Raw genomic sequence first — 15,383 nt, forward strand, 5'->3', positions numbered from 1 at the left:
CAACCTGTAATTTGGACTGAATGCAAAGATTGTTGCTAAGAGTGGTAACCCATTCTTATTAAAAAGGTGTGTTGACATGATCACGGACTCAGTTTTACATTTCATCTTAACCTAATCACCATCATCCACATGGTGTCCCCTGTGCTTGGGACATTATTTCAGTACCTGTTTGAAGCGAAGAGCATCCCCTACAGAGTTGTCAGCACTTCATATACCACCTTGAGTTTTCCCTAAAGATTTTCCTTCCAAGTAATGCCCAGCCCAAGCCAACCTTTAGTTTATCAGAGCAGGGGAGATAACAGTTTGAGCTGGTATGGCCACAGACTTGATCATTAAAAAGAAGTTTGAGGCATCAGAAGGAAAATTCAGGAGTATTCTGTATTTGAAGAACATGCTTCTGAAGTCAGCGAGGGTCCGTTAGCTAACGGAATCATCCTTCACCTTTGCTGAAGAGCTGCTCTTGCAAGTAGCCTACAAAGAAACTTTATATCAGAGCTGCACTGCTCATAATTCAGTGTAGATTCCATTTCCCTCCCGACTGCTGTAAGAAAGAATAAAGGTGCACAAATGCTTAGCTTCACATGATTAACGTTTACCCAGCTGAAAATTTTTTCTAACTGATAAATGTACTGTGGGCTTATCCTAAACATTTTACAAGCCTAAATTTCTGTTTGGGCTGTGTTTTCAACACTGATACCAATGCCTGTTGGAAAGCATGAGATAATGATCTTATTCTCATGGGAGTGACACACATTTATGCCTGTGAGCAAATAAGCCACTAACCTTGAAGCTGTGAAGCTAGACATTCAAGAATTTTACTAACATAGTGGAAGAAGGTTAAATGCAATGTGTCCTTTTTCAGGATGAAGCTAATTTACAGCAAAGTATTAATGTATGAATTTAAACTCCAAGCCTTGCTATCAATTAAAGAAGAGACTGAATTTAATTAAAAAATGAATGCAGATGTTAGTGTTAATGTACATGGAAAATTTCTTTTCTTTTCCTCAGCTCTACAAGAAGAAAAGAATCAAATTTCTTAAGTAAAAAGTGAAACTGTCATTTTAAATAAATTACTGGGGGGGTGGTTTTGGTTTTTTAACAATAAACAAATGCCCAGCAGAAGGAAAGGAAGTCCTGTTTCCTGGTACATTTATAACTAATATGGATGATCTAACAGATCTTTCCTATCATAAATTCTATGCAAGACTTAATTATATATCCCTCTCCTGCATTGGTGCTCAAGGGATCAGGGCTGCACACAGTGTGGGCTTCAGCACTGGTTGAGTTAACAGCCCATTTCCCCCACTCCTATATGCCCAAGGGAAGGTGGCTGCACAAGGGCAGTGTTAGCTATGCCTCTTCAATAGGCTTAGCAAAGGGCACCCCTCTCTGTCCTGGCAGACCTGTAAAAGGACCCTGCTTAATCCTTACCAGCAGCTCAAGTCAGGTTGTGCACCTGCCCACTCCCCCAGCTAGCTCTCACTCATAAGAGTCTCTTTGGTTCTGTAAGCAGAGCTATAAATGCACCATCTGGAACATTTCTGATGATGGAGAGTTCACCTCATCACATAGCAGTCCAAATTGCTTCTGAGGAACTATGGAGTTAATGAGGAAAAAATGTTCAGTTGTGTGAAAATAATCCCAGGGCAAAATACTGAAAAGTTGAGATGAGTACTGTAAACAGTGTAAACCCTGGGCCTACAAGGTCTGGGACTTTCAGTCCATACTTAAATACAACTCCCAGTGCTAAGTAATTGTGACTAATGAAAATGGGATACATCTTTTTTTTAAACTACCAACACTCTTTGTGAAATACAGTTCATTTAAAAAAAAAAAATAGAGGTGAGCCCAGGAAGTTAGCATACAAATAATGCATTCAGTTACTGTTTCCAAAATATTTTTAATATTAACTTTTGGCGGGGTGGGAGGGAGCAGGAAACTAATAATGATGTCAAAGCAGAGGCGTCATTGAGCATATATGTGCACTTCCATCAGAACACAACAGTTTTTTCTTCTTGACCAGTAAAAAGAATGGGTTTCACCAAGTAAATGTCTAGATGTATTAAGAGTTTCTAGTCCTGGATTTTTGGAAATCAATTTTCAGAAGTAATATCTCAAATCACAAGCTTTCTGATAGCACTGCTTCTTACTTTACCTACCTGTGTAATTCATATGCACAGTGCAAAATGATTTGGGATGCTTAAGTAGTTAGGAAAATGTTTTCTTGGGCTATTTTCTTATTAACATATAAAATTAGAGCTGCAAAATAAGATCTAAACCATTTAGTGTTGGACTGCCTTTGTCAAGCACACCCCCTGTGTTACCCTGACACTGCACAGCTCTCTTCCTCCCGGAGCGACAGTGTCCAGCTCCTTAGCAATAGTTAGAGAAGTTCATTGGAGGAATATGTTCCTTCGAGATTCTCCTTATTTCTGAGGCTCTTCCTCTTGGTTGAAGGTGGCTCAACAATCTGGGCAGTTACCAAGTAAAGCAGCCCGCTGCACTCACGAGACTGTTTCATTCCTGGTGCCACCTGTTGGGGTCAGGGACCAAGATCAGGTGAGTTTCAAATTCTTATTGTGGCAAATCACTCTTTAAAAACAAGTTATAGCAGAAAGGGGAAATGAGTCCTAAGGGAAGGAATGCTGAACCTTCAAGCAGCATTGAGGGAGCGCCCTCTCCTGAAACACTGCACACTGACAGGTGCTCTGCAGTAAGAAGGCAACCAGGGATGTAATTGCACAGATCTTGACACTGAAATCAGAGAGTGAGGTCAGCAAAGGGATGCAAATGAGAGGCTTGGGGTTGTTTTTTATTTTTATTTTTTTTTAACTGACTAGCTAACTGTGAAGTCCCAAAAGGTTTAGATCTTACTTTGCAGTCCCCAAAAATGTTTGGGCAGAAAAATATAGGATGTCTGACCACATAAAAGGATGAATCATGTTTCTGCTTTGGAGTGAAAAAGTAAAGTAAAACCTGTCTTTGTTCAGGAAGCACTTTGGAAAAGAAAGGCGGCAAAGAATTTGTGGAGGCGGTCATTGAGCTTCGCAAAAAGAATGGGCCCTTGGAAGTAGCAGGAGGTGAGGCTTAATTCTCTGCAAACTTACTGATGATGCTTTTGTAGGCTCTGGGATTTTTAACTGAGTTTTTCTGCATGTTATATGCAAGTAAGTCACACTCAGAGGCTGTGAATTTTAATGTAGCAATTGCGTAAGTGATTCTGTTCTAGTTGTTATCTGACCCCCTATCAAAAATGAAAGACCACAAATTCCACACAGACGCGATGACAAAGTAGAGCATTAATTTAATACCGAAAAATAAAAATCATCCTTTTTCACAAACAAGTATCAAGGTGTTTATGTACATAAGCATACATCAGCACATACGTCTGTGTGTACCGGAAGACATCTTTGTTTCTTAACATCCAAATCAATAAAGCACATAAGCCTGTTTTTAAATCCATTCCTACAAAGCGTGTGTTTTATACCGAGGTTCTAATGACCTTGATGGGACAAAGGCCCCACCTACACATTACTCTTAAGGCATGATTAGCCAGTCACCCATCCACATGTTAAATCAATTAATGGTGTTATAAAAAGAGGAATAATCTGCAAAGTAATTCTACAAAATATGTGTAATAACTTTGTAGTTGCTTGCTATCATGCCATTAACTGAATATGTAGCCAGGAATCCCTGCGACTGGGAGCCGTTTCAGAGCTCCCAGCTCGGGGGGGACCCATGTGCACCCTGAGCTCCCAGGCTATTGCAATCAGCTGAGGGGGCTCCCAGTTGCAAGAGCTTGCTTCTTTCCAGGGCAGAGGGAGCCCAGGATCAGGTTTCCCCTGCCCTGGCAAGAAAACATGATGGGATCCAGTTCACAATCCCACAATCGCATCTCCTGTCCATCCCAGCCAGGTGTCTGTCCAACCTGCTCTCGAAAATTTCTAAGTCAAGAGAAGACAGAGATGGACTTTTCTCTGTGGCCATAGAGGACAGGACTAGGAGCAGTGGCCTCAAGTTTCAGCAGAGGAAATTTAGGTTGGAGATTAGGAGGAACTCTGACTATGAGGGAGGTCAAGCATTGGAACAGTCTACGTAGAAATCAGAAATCATTTCAGTGCTTTCTCTACTAGGGCAATTTTTTGTAAAAGTTTGAGTGTTTGATGTCCCATTTATCAGTTTTCATCTGAACAAATCTAATATATGAGCAATAAAGTTTGATAAATGACAAAGCATAATATTAGGCCATCTGTAAACTTGCTGAAATATGTTGTGAATAAAGAACTCTGATTCTGCCATCTGTGTTTACAGTGTAAAACTAAATAGAGTACATGCAGTTTACAAAATAAATGCTGAGTAAACCCAGGAAAAAATGTAAGCCTTGGAATATGACAGGAAAACTTATGGCTGTTTACTCATGGTGCTTATTTTCACTTTTTCACGCACTCTGGACTTGCCTTATTTATCCAAACTCAAACATGGAAATATACATTTATATGCAATGCTTATTTTATTAGCAAGAGTTCGTATGTGGAGAAAACTATAGAATTGGCAGAACACTGTCTTCTGACTGACCTTCCTGCTACATAGACAAGGCCCGCTTTGCACAAAACAGAATTTCAGACTAGAGGGAACATTTACTTTCCACTCCCCTAAACCCAAGGGAGTGACCTTGCAGTCCTACTCTAGGGCAAGTCTCTGTTAGACCAGTAAAAGTGTCCCTCAAGGACTCTACTCCCAGCTGGATGATTCCCAGAGAATAGTTGGGTCCAGTCAAATAAATACCCTTGCCCCCTAGGGATTCTCTCTCCCATCCCAACACATACACATCTGGAAATTCCCCTAACCCAGCAGGGGCTAAAGCAGGGTCCTTATCCTAGAGTAGAGGCTGGCATGCAGCATTTATAAATGTTATAGAAAACTGTGTAAAATACTTCCTCTTTCAAAGCACCTTCATTTGAAATACATGACAGTAGCTCCAGACAATTACCAAAGCAGGAGCTGGGAATGTTTTACAAGCCATGGTCAGAACAACCCAGCTCTGAGGAAGGGGGCTTTCCTCATGCCCAGGCTGAGGCCAGGCAGCGGGGAGCTGCTCCCCCTCTTGCTTTCCCCAGGTCCATTGCAAGTGCAGCTTCCAACCAGGATTGAGTATCTGCAAACTGTGTCTGTACTGCTGGCACCCTCCCACCCCCCAGGTTGCAGCACAGGCACAGATAGAAGCTGCCTGGCCTGCTGGGAGCTGCACCTGTGCCACATCCAGAGAGCAGGGGACTGGGGGAAGTGGCAGTAGTTTGGGCGCAGCTGGAAGATGCCCTGCCTCAGCACTGCTTCTCATTGCCTAGTCCTGGTATGGGCACAAGCAACACCCTTCACTTTCATGGGCCAGATCTTGTGGCTGCACAGGCTGGATGCGGCCCATGGGCCATATGTTGTTGACCTGTGCTCTAGAGAATCCCCATAGGTCCTTCAGCAGGCACCCTCCTTTTGAGAGACAATGCAACCAATGATTCATATCAGTACAGTATTTCACTTTGTCAGTAAGTGGCCACCTCAGAGTTTCACCATACATAAAATCCCACATCTGACTAGTGCTGTCAGCTGCTCTTATTAGATTTTTTCCTGGATTTATGATCTATCCTGAACCTGCCAACTCTGGGGATGCAAATAATGACAGATCATAATTGCTTAGCACGGAGGTTATCCAGTCTGTTGAGGATCTGCCAGCCCACAATAGTATAAATGCTTAGGTTTCCATTGTCCCTTAAAATTTACGCTTTTGATTAACCAGCAGTCAGAATTCTACCCGGCAACTTCTGTTTTCTGCAGCACCTGCAGGATAATAGGCACATGTCATAAAAAGGCTTTTGGGGTTATTCACCATTTTTTAATAACCAACTGCTCCATAACCATTCCAGCATGGGATAGAAAATTTCTAGTCAGTCATCACCTTTCCTGGTGTTGTTCCTAGACACAGGCTCCCATTTTGCACCCACAGTTTTGTGGGCATGAATGCTTGCAGCTGCATGTCTGTGGACATTGGTCCAACTGGTGTCCTCTGAGTTTTTGGAAGTGAGTCTATGAATGGGCATTTTTTTAAATGGGCCAAGGTAGCAGATTTTTATATGAAACCCCACAATTGCAGGTGCAGAATAGACCGTCCCTCCCTACATTATCAGACATGCAGGGAGAGCATGCATGGAGTCTGCTCCCTTCCCTGAGCCCAACCCGATGCCCAGCAGTAAGTAAGACAGCCCTTATGTCTTGGAAAAAGATTCCCAAACTGTGGGAGCTGTCCCTGCAGTCCCCAGGCATGGAGACTAGTAGTCACTAGTCCAAGTGTGGAGTATCCTTATGTCCACCTTACATCATGCCAGAGGTGGGGGACACTGTGATTGGCATGATAAAAAGGGCCTCTTCAGTTCCTTGGCATGTACAAAGTAATGCCTGCTATGTATGTATCAAACACCGCAAGTCCACTAAATTCATACAGCACAAATGTTTGTCAAGTATTTGATGAGAGGGGTAAATTAGAAAATGCCATTGTGTCAGCCATCACCAGTAACACGTGCAGCACAGAAATTGAAAAGGAACATCATCAATCCAGAAGTCTTGAAATGTAAACCAAATAGACTTGCTTTTACTAAATCAGGAATAAAGTCCCATATTATCTGCAAATAAATGAAGACACTTGTATAATTTGCTGAGGTTGCAGTTTTTCCTACCAGTTTAGGTACATCATCATTTCCTTCTGTTTTATCCCACTTGGGCTATGGTCTAATCAAAACCTAACTCAGTAAACTGCATATTTAACACTGAATAGCTAAAAGTCACAGAGAATGAGTTAATCACAAGTTATAACATCCTGGCACTTCCTCAAACTCAACAGTTGAACTAACACAAAATGGTAGCATCCCTTTACCTCTATACTCTGACAGACCACTGCATCTTTCTTCTTGTTATATAGAATAATAAATTGCAGAACTGGATAAAGCCCTTGCTGCACATTTATACCTTTTCTTAGCTGCCAACCATAGATTTTGCTCTTTGTTCATTGAGATCTATTATAGCTATAATTTTCCAATTACCACAACAAAGTGCAGTAGGAAATGCAAAACACAGAGTCTGTGTAATCATGTTATTTCTTAAGACTACTTGATTTGTAGTAGAAAAGATACCTTGGGATTATAGTAGTGCCTGTTATTTGTTTGGTTTTTTTAATCACATTTCCGCATGTGCACTTCTATTTAATCCTTAACTGAAAGCACTTAAGTTTCATTTTCTGTTTCTCACTAGCGGCTCTCAGTGCCGGTCATGGACTGCCTGCTAAATTTGTGATCCACTGTAACAGCCCAGGTTGGGGTTCAGACAAATGTGAAGAGCTGCTGGAAAAGACAGTGAAGAACTGCTTGGCTGTGGCTGATGAGAAGAAGCTGAAGTCTATTGCATTTCCTTCAATTGGCAGTGGCAGGTAAGGTGGTCATGCAGATCTGTTCCAGTAGACCACCACATCCATCAGCTGCTCATACACATTTCTCACTGCCGTACATTGTTTTATTCTCTTTCACTTATTCAGTTGAGATCTTTCTTGTAGATCTGGTCAATCAGTATGTGATACTTGGAATCCCCACTCAGACTTCATCAGGCGTGAGAGGGATCCCTGCTGATCGTAATGCACTTTTTGATTTTGATGAAATGCGGTTTTTAAGAGTACATAAATTTTAATAGCCTCCCAAAAACTTAGGAAATAAACATGGCAAAAAGGAGTGTATTTTATCAAGCTTGACCGTTTAGTTAATGCTATTATCATTAATTCATAAAATAACTCAAAGGTATGACGTAGGCTAGAAAGAAGATACTGTTTTTGTCTCTGGACAAGTAGTGCCTGTGTTCATCCTGGAACAGAAATATCCCAGGATTAGTGTGTATACACATAGCCTTTCTAATCAGGATTTAGTGAGCGGCTGAATGCATTGCTGCTTTTCTGCCATAGATTCAGTAAAGCAATCCCAGGATAACAGTTCAGATGAATTTTGCAGTGTCCCTTCTTGTCCCATTAAGCTTTTTAATTTTTGTCCTAAGACAATGGACGTGGACAACTGAATGATAGCACTTTGTCTTGGGATAAAATAGTTTATTCTGGGACAAATGCTACTTCTGTTTATAGTCTTAGTGTCAGCGTAAGTGTTGTTTTTGACATATGTGTTTTCTCAGGAATGGCACAGTAAATTCTAATTTTCCAGTGATGTCCAAAAATTGAATTCTATTCCATTTATTTTATAGCACTTTTTCAGCAGAGCAATTAAAAGTCTTAGCCAAGTTAAAAAAAAAAAAAACAAAACAGACATCTATATATTAGTTCCTGTATCCTGTATAAGTTATGTAGGATGCCCATTTTTTTGAATACAGGTTCATTCATTTAAGTGCTTAAATATGGAATCAAGTCTAAATCAGAGGCTTTTGGGTTTCTTTTGAACTTTTGGGTCCTTACGGGTTGTTGCATGAGGTCACAGAAGGCCAGATCAATGCCACTTTATACCAGCTGGCTATACATATGCTGTACAAACGCTGCTTTGAATTTACCTCAGCAGTACCGGTTCACTGTATCATCATTGGAAATAAGATTCTGCCTACTGCTATTCATTATGCTGCATGGGGGGGTTGCTGCTTTTCAGAAGTGGCTGCATATCTCTAGTAAACTGTTTCCTGTAGGATGAGATGAGATGAGATGATATGATATGATATAGTGTAGAGTACTGTTGGATCCTTTGGGTTGAGTGGCACAATAGAAATGTAAATAATCATTCTTTTAATGAAGTGTAACAGACTTCTGTCATACCTGGCCCAAAAATATTGGTTGGTGACCTATGCCATTTCAAGTAGGAGATCACAACATCTACTACACCTTGCATACTGTTGAGGCAAGCATTTATGCAAAGTGTGCTTGCAGAGAAGGTGGTTTTTACAAAACAGAGCACAGTGTGTTTTTCTTGGTGGGATGGCTTGCCACTGCCAATGCTACAAAGTAGTGTATTGCTGTTAAAAATAATGAAAAGGTCTTCTGGTTCTTGTTCAATTATGAAACGTAATTGAGTGAGAGAAAAGATTTTGAGAGGGGTTAGTCTCAGCTTGGCATAAGCACATAACTTGTACTCAAGCTGATGAGACCAGTTCTTTTTAAAAGAGAGGAGAGTGCAGTACAGCCTTTGGCACATGGCAGGCATAGACATGCTTATGCATTCCCTTTTCTTTTTTTTCCTTTTTTTTTAAGTAAAGGGGCTGTTTGGGACGTAAATGAATTTCTATGAAATAGAATATAGTCTGTCAATACAACTCACTTGTTTTATGGAGTGAAAAAGTTTTAAAATATAAATCTAAAGCTTCTAAAGAGTAAATGCCAAAGGCACCACATGCTCACAGCTGTTCTGGTACCAACATCTGTCAAACAGACATCACCCAGTAAACCCATGTAAACAGCTCTATTCTCATTTATGGCTGAGGAATGGGATTACATGAGGGTAGTTCAAATAAATCATTTTGTGCATCGGGGGGAAATAACAGAGCTTGGTCACAGCATCCAGTGGGCTGGATGCCCAACGACACTAACTTTCACAAGAGCACAGGTCAAAGGGTGCTTTGCAAAGGTGACCAAAAGTTCACTCCAGCAAGGGCAGGGGGGAAGAGCAAGAAAGAAGAGTGCTAGAGGTTCAGGTTTGAACACAGATTTGCACTCTCATAGTGGGTTATCTTCTAGGGGTTCTGACATTAATCTGCATGTGCACAACTTTGGCAAAAGGCTCAAACTGCAGTTTTACAGAAACTACACTAAAAATATGCAGTCTGTGGAAGTAGCTCTTGTTCTTCCCAGAAGCTCCAAAAGCAGTCTCTGGTCAACACTGTGCCTCTCCCCTGCACCATGTCACTCTTGTACCATACTGACTTATGTGTACCTAATCAGTTTGCAAGGTGAAAACCTCCCTGAGCACTCGCAAACCTGGGGATGAAGCTCTTGAACCCTTGGCCATAAGCTAATTTGGTGCAACCTGCTAGCTGGCACATCAAAAGCAGCAGTGCAGCAATGTTTCAAAGTTCCCTTAAGGAGGTACTGGAAACCTGTACTCCCCTGATCTTGATGCTGCCATGTCTGGCTGCTCTGCTTCGTACCTTAGCAGCCAGAAGGCCTCTGTGACTTATGCCAGACTGTAGCATGCATAAGCAACCAAAAAAATAAAGGACTGGGGAACAGGTCGTATTCCTTACTAAGCAGCAAGCGGCTCCTACCTCAGTACTACCTGAGCAGTTGGTCACCTCTTTACAAGGTTGATCCTCCCTATATCAATGAAATGAGCTGTGGAAACTCAAGTTATTTCACACTATGGTTGTTAAAAGCCAGGAAAGTTCAGGAGTGTTCTGAGACGAGAACAACACATGCTGTCTCATATCATCCATTTTGAGAAATCGCAGGTATTCTCTACAGACACCATGTCTAATGCCACGCTGCGCACAGCACCACCACAGAATTGCTATTAGAATACATTTATAAGAAGGTGGTGAATATGAAGTGGTACATGATGCAGGCAGCAGCCTTTTGTCTTCCTGCTTCTTGCAGCATGTAATGAGAGTTCAATGCTCCTGTTAGCTAGTGCTAAATGACACATCTGTTAATACCAGAGGGGAATCTGGCTTCACCTCTGCAAAGTGAACAAACACTAAATAACTCAAAACCATGATGCAATGGGTTTGTAAGTAGAAGTCTTCCTTTACATTGTTAGGGTATGAGCATCTCAATAACCCTGATATTACTATGTTGGCTTCAAGTTTGTTTAAATGCAAGAGGGCCTATAAAAAAAAAATCAAAGACACCCACCACTTTCCTTCATTTTGTAAAATGTCCTTGGAAATAAAATATTTCTTAGGGCCTGGTCTTTCTCTCTTTGAATTCAGTGATGCTTTATTGGTGCAGGATTTTGAATCTTTTTTTTTTTTTTGCATTCTGATTACCTTTTTATACTACTCTTGTCACCATTGTATTCCAGGAGTGCCTTAAAGAACATTACTCAGATCTGCCACTCAGGTCTGTTTGCTGCTAAATAGCTGTGCAGTTGCATTTCTTTAGAGAGCAGCTCAACAGGAGCTTTTACAAGAGCCAAATGCTTTTTATGGAAGAGATTGGATTGAACTGGAATCAAGACATATGGAACAAGCTGGAGTTAGAACAAGTTACTTCTGTGAAGTACTTAGGAAAGTTGTAACAGGAACATTTTGAACACCTGTGGCCAGGGAGTATAATCATCATAGTTTCATCCATATCTTTAAAAACCCATTGGTCCTTCATCCGTTCTGCTCCTTTTCTCTTCCCTGTGATCATCTGTCTTATCTGGTTACATTAGTGCATCTGCTCTATTGTCTCCGCAGAAAATTGCTTTTATGTGAAGAGTCTGTGGACCCAATATAACAAACCAGTCACAGAAAGTTCAAATTACCATAGCTTCAACCAACCACACCATTTCTGCCTAGCAGAGATTTACCCAAATAGAGTCGATTTCTTGTGCTGCCTTCCATGAAATTTCCTCCCTCAAGGAACATTGCCTGCTATTGGGGTTTCTTATGAGCCTCTGCCAGCAGGAGCTCAAGGGCATTAGCCAGGGTCTCACAGAAAAGTGACCATAGTGTATCCTGCACAGTTTTAATGTGGAATATGGGCTGCCACCTTCTCCCCGTTGTGCTTGTTCCATAGAAGGATGGATTTATCTGTTCCCACACACAATATAAAGCATCACAGAAACTTGAAGAAAAAAATGCAAGCAAAGCAAGTAATTTACTAGTCCATCATACTAGCACCAGCAGTAGTTCCACTCCTCTGGCCTGCAAGTGACCCTGTGCGTAATCAGAAACAGCTAGCTAATTTTTTTTTCTCATCCTGACCATCTATTTTTTCATAAGGAGCAAAAAATCCACTCAATTTGCAGAACAAATTGGAAGAAAGGAAGAAAAATAAGCCCAGGGTGTTTCTGTTAATATGTCTTTATTACCATTCATTCAACATAATTTCTGTGAGTATAATGCAGTACAAATTTATGTGGGAATGTATTACGATGTTCTGTTGTAAGGCAGCCAAAGATTCATGTAGGTACAGACCTAGGGCACTTGCACGCAATGTTATAAAATGCAGTACAAATTAAGCATTGACAAAGTGTAAGTACATGGTGCAAAACCAGTCCACAAATGTATAACATGCCCCTTAACATTGCATCTGGATGTGCACCTTGAAAAAGTGATCCATTCCTTTTCACTTCCAGAATGTTACGCCATATTACTGGGGGTTTACACTTTCAGATCCTTCAGTGTTCGGCTGGACCTGTTACTTATCAGTGCTTCACTGCTAACACAGCGCCACAGCTGACAGTGGCTTCCAAGTCATTTTCAGATGTAAATCCAGGTGTGGGTTATGGATCTATAAAGCTCTTTATTGCTTTGGTCCTGGCCATGTTGAAGTCAGACTTGTCTCCTTGTGTTTTGACCTCTGCTTAAGGTAAGATGAAGAACTTTCAGGCCAACAGCCATTGGATGTAAACCTGGAGGGAGTTGGAGGAAAGGTGTTCTCAGGGCCAGTCTTTGACTTTGAAATTCACTCATTTAGAAACCTGTCGGCAGAAAACACTGCAAAGTCTGCTTGCAATATGGTTTCTTCTACAGGTGCAGATGACAGACCCTTTGGATGTTGATTTGAGTCCAAGCTCGTACGAAGCTCTCTGTTTGGAAACTGTAGACCCTTTCCAGCCAATGCTGGATCAGTTGGTTTAGTTGTTTTACATTTCTCAATATGTACTCTTGTGGTGTGGTGACAAAGCACTGAAGGAGTTGTGCTGTGCTTCCATAGGTATGAGTTTGAGCTTTGCTCTAAATTCAGACTAAAGGTACCCCCACCCACCCCCAGTTGATCATGCTCTATCTAAATGAGTCCCTGATCATTTGGGATGGAGAGTCAGAAGTGGACAGACCTGATGGTAGGCACATCTCTTCCTTGTAGCCAATATCACACAGAAACTGGCATCCCTTATCCATGCTGGTCCAGCAGCCTAGTAGGCTCAGATAAACCTTTGACCTCAATGGCATGTGTTAAATTAGGTGTGATGCAGAACTTTGTTTATGAACAATTTTGAAAGTCAGGTGGAGAGGACTCGCCATACACCTGCTTAAACGTTAGAACTCAGAACTAACATAACTATTTTACTACTTACTTGGAAGCTGTACTCGTTTTAACACTTCACATAGTTTGTGAAATCATCATTGCCTTTTCTATTTTAGTCAAAAATATGCTGTTAATATTTCTTCCCAATGAAAAGGGTCAGAGCAATTTTTGCTCTTCGCTCTGTTCCGATTGTGGAAATGTAACCTGTTACTTTTGTGTTTATATTGTTAAACAGAGATAATATCAGAGTAGTTTGTTCTTTGGTTCTTTTCACATTTCCTGTTTGACTATTAACTGAGGGGTTCTTTTGTGTATTTCTAAACAGTTAATTTATGTAATTACTGTGTTGCCGTAGTGTACCTTGTACAACTTCATCTACATCAGATTATTGAATATGCTCTGGCTTTTGTACCCTTCTTTGAAGCTGTCACTGAAGTCCCTGAGACTTTTGAATATAAGTGTTGAAGAATGTGCCTACAACCTTTTACTTTCTCTTTCTGTCCTATAGAAATGGTTTCCCGAAGCAAACAGCTGCCCAACTGATCCTGAAAGCCATCTCCAGCTATTTTGTGTCGACAATGTCCTCTTCAATCAAGACCGTGTACTTTGTGCTCTTTGACAGTGAGAGTATAGGGATATACGTTCAGGAAATGGCCAAGCTAGATGCCAACTAAGCCCAGAAAGTTACAAAACCAGCCGTCTTGCCCATCTCCCCCCAAAATCCTTATCTCATTGTGAGGCAGAGCACCCCGTATTTTAAATTTTGCTCGTCTAGGGGAATAAAGGTGGTGGGGGTTTTTTAGTTTTTGGTTTGTTTTTTTTTCCTTTTCGTTTTGTTTTGTTTTTGTTTTTATTTTTTCCTTTAAATATTTTTGGTTGACTTTTGTTCTGTTTTGTTTTTACTTTCTAAAATGTTTTATGTTGGCACTGATAGTTGGCATTACTGCTGTTAATGCACTGTATTCCAGGCATCGTCTGAATTTAGTGTAATCTAGGAAATTTTATAGTTTTATTTTAATGAAGTATGGATCGAGAAAGAAAGTTGTTAGGAGTATGTAGTCTTTTACTTGTGAAAGAAACGACAGACCCTATTTTGTAACTGTGTTGTGGTGCTTTATCAATACATTGAGTGGCGTTCCTTTCATTTTTTTAAAAGAACAGATGCTACAAACCTAATTTGTGTTTATTGTCTTAACGATGGATCTGGAAACAAAAGAAAACAAACCCCATTGTTCTTAATTATATTTACAATTTGGAATTTGTGTGAATTGATTTAGTAAAATGTTTGAACTGTTACACTTGGTGTGCCTTTGAATTACTTTTTTTAAAGCTTTTGCATGCAAACATTCAAGACCATTCAACAGATGATAAAATACATTGGACTTGCATCTCAGATCAGTGGTGCCAATCATCCACAGATCTCACTAACATTAGCTGGAAATTTGAATGCTCAGCCTATTTTTTTTCAAGATCAGACCTTTTGGCATAAGTGGTCTTATTTTTTGTTAGTATTTCAGAAGTTGCCTTGCAGATTTTGAGTTCATTGGCCTTCTAGTTTGGAAGGCCAGAACCATTTAAGCGTAGACTTTTAATTGTCACATGTTGTAGCGCAAGTATATTGCAAAGTTTTTTTCCAAACCTTTGCACTGTTTCCATGTGTGTAGGAGCTTGGTGGGTAATTTGTTGGTCATCAGTGCTGATTTTTACAAATCTACACAGAGAATCTAAATAGAGATTGGTTGATTTGGCTTCTACTAAGTTAATACTGACCAGTTTGTTTGAAAGGGCTCATCTTTTCCAATGTACATACAGCCTTCTCTTATGATCCCAGTTTGCACTGATTGCCTGCCACAGGAGTTCCCATATCGGCAATTGAGACCAACATATGTGCTGTCTTGCTTCACTGAAACCAACTGTTTGTACTTTGGGAATGAAATCATCCGTTGATAGAAAGATTGTTTTCCTTGGAAGCGTTCTGGTTAGAGGTACACTGATATATCGGTCCATATCATATCAGCACCAATAAAAGGAAAATTGATATTATCAGCAACTTTTTTTGGCTAACGTGGCCAATAATGTCCTTTATAAATGCAGCGTGCATGCCGGCAGCTTTGAATGCAGCATCCCACTGGTAAGTCTGCTGGAAGGAAGAGGCATGGGGTGGAGGGAGGCAGATTGAGGCCCCACAATG

The 15,383-nt window shown here is 40.7% G+C and overlaps 1 protein-coding gene across 4 annotated transcripts in view; it reads left to right on the top strand.

Annotated features, from left to right (window-relative positions):
* The window catches only part of LOC109289944 (core histone macro-H2A.1), a 71,292-nt gene extending 56,804 nt beyond the window's left edge, over positions 1-14,488 (top strand). For all 4 annotated transcript variants that reach the window (XM_019506257.1, XM_019506259.1, XM_019506258.1 and 1 more), the window contains exons 7-9: positions 2,991-3,080; positions 7,297-7,471; positions 13,701-14,488. In XM_019506257.1, the coding sequence (XP_019361802.1) occupies positions 2,991-3,080; positions 7,297-7,471; positions 13,701-13,866 (431 nt within the window). In that variant the 3' untranslated portion in view covers positions 13,867-14,488. The remainder of the gene's footprint in view (positions 1-2,990; positions 3,081-7,296; positions 7,472-13,700) is intronic.
* Positions 14,489-15,383: the final 895 nt, after the last annotated feature.

This window comes from Gavialis gangeticus, unplaced genomic scaffold (genome assembly GCF_001723915.1).
Source record: "Gavialis gangeticus isolate Ggan-Ray unplaced genomic scaffold, GavGan_comp1, whole genome shotgun sequence".
Taxonomy (NCBI): domain Eukaryota; kingdom Metazoa; phylum Chordata; order Crocodylia; family Gavialidae; genus Gavialis; species Gavialis gangeticus.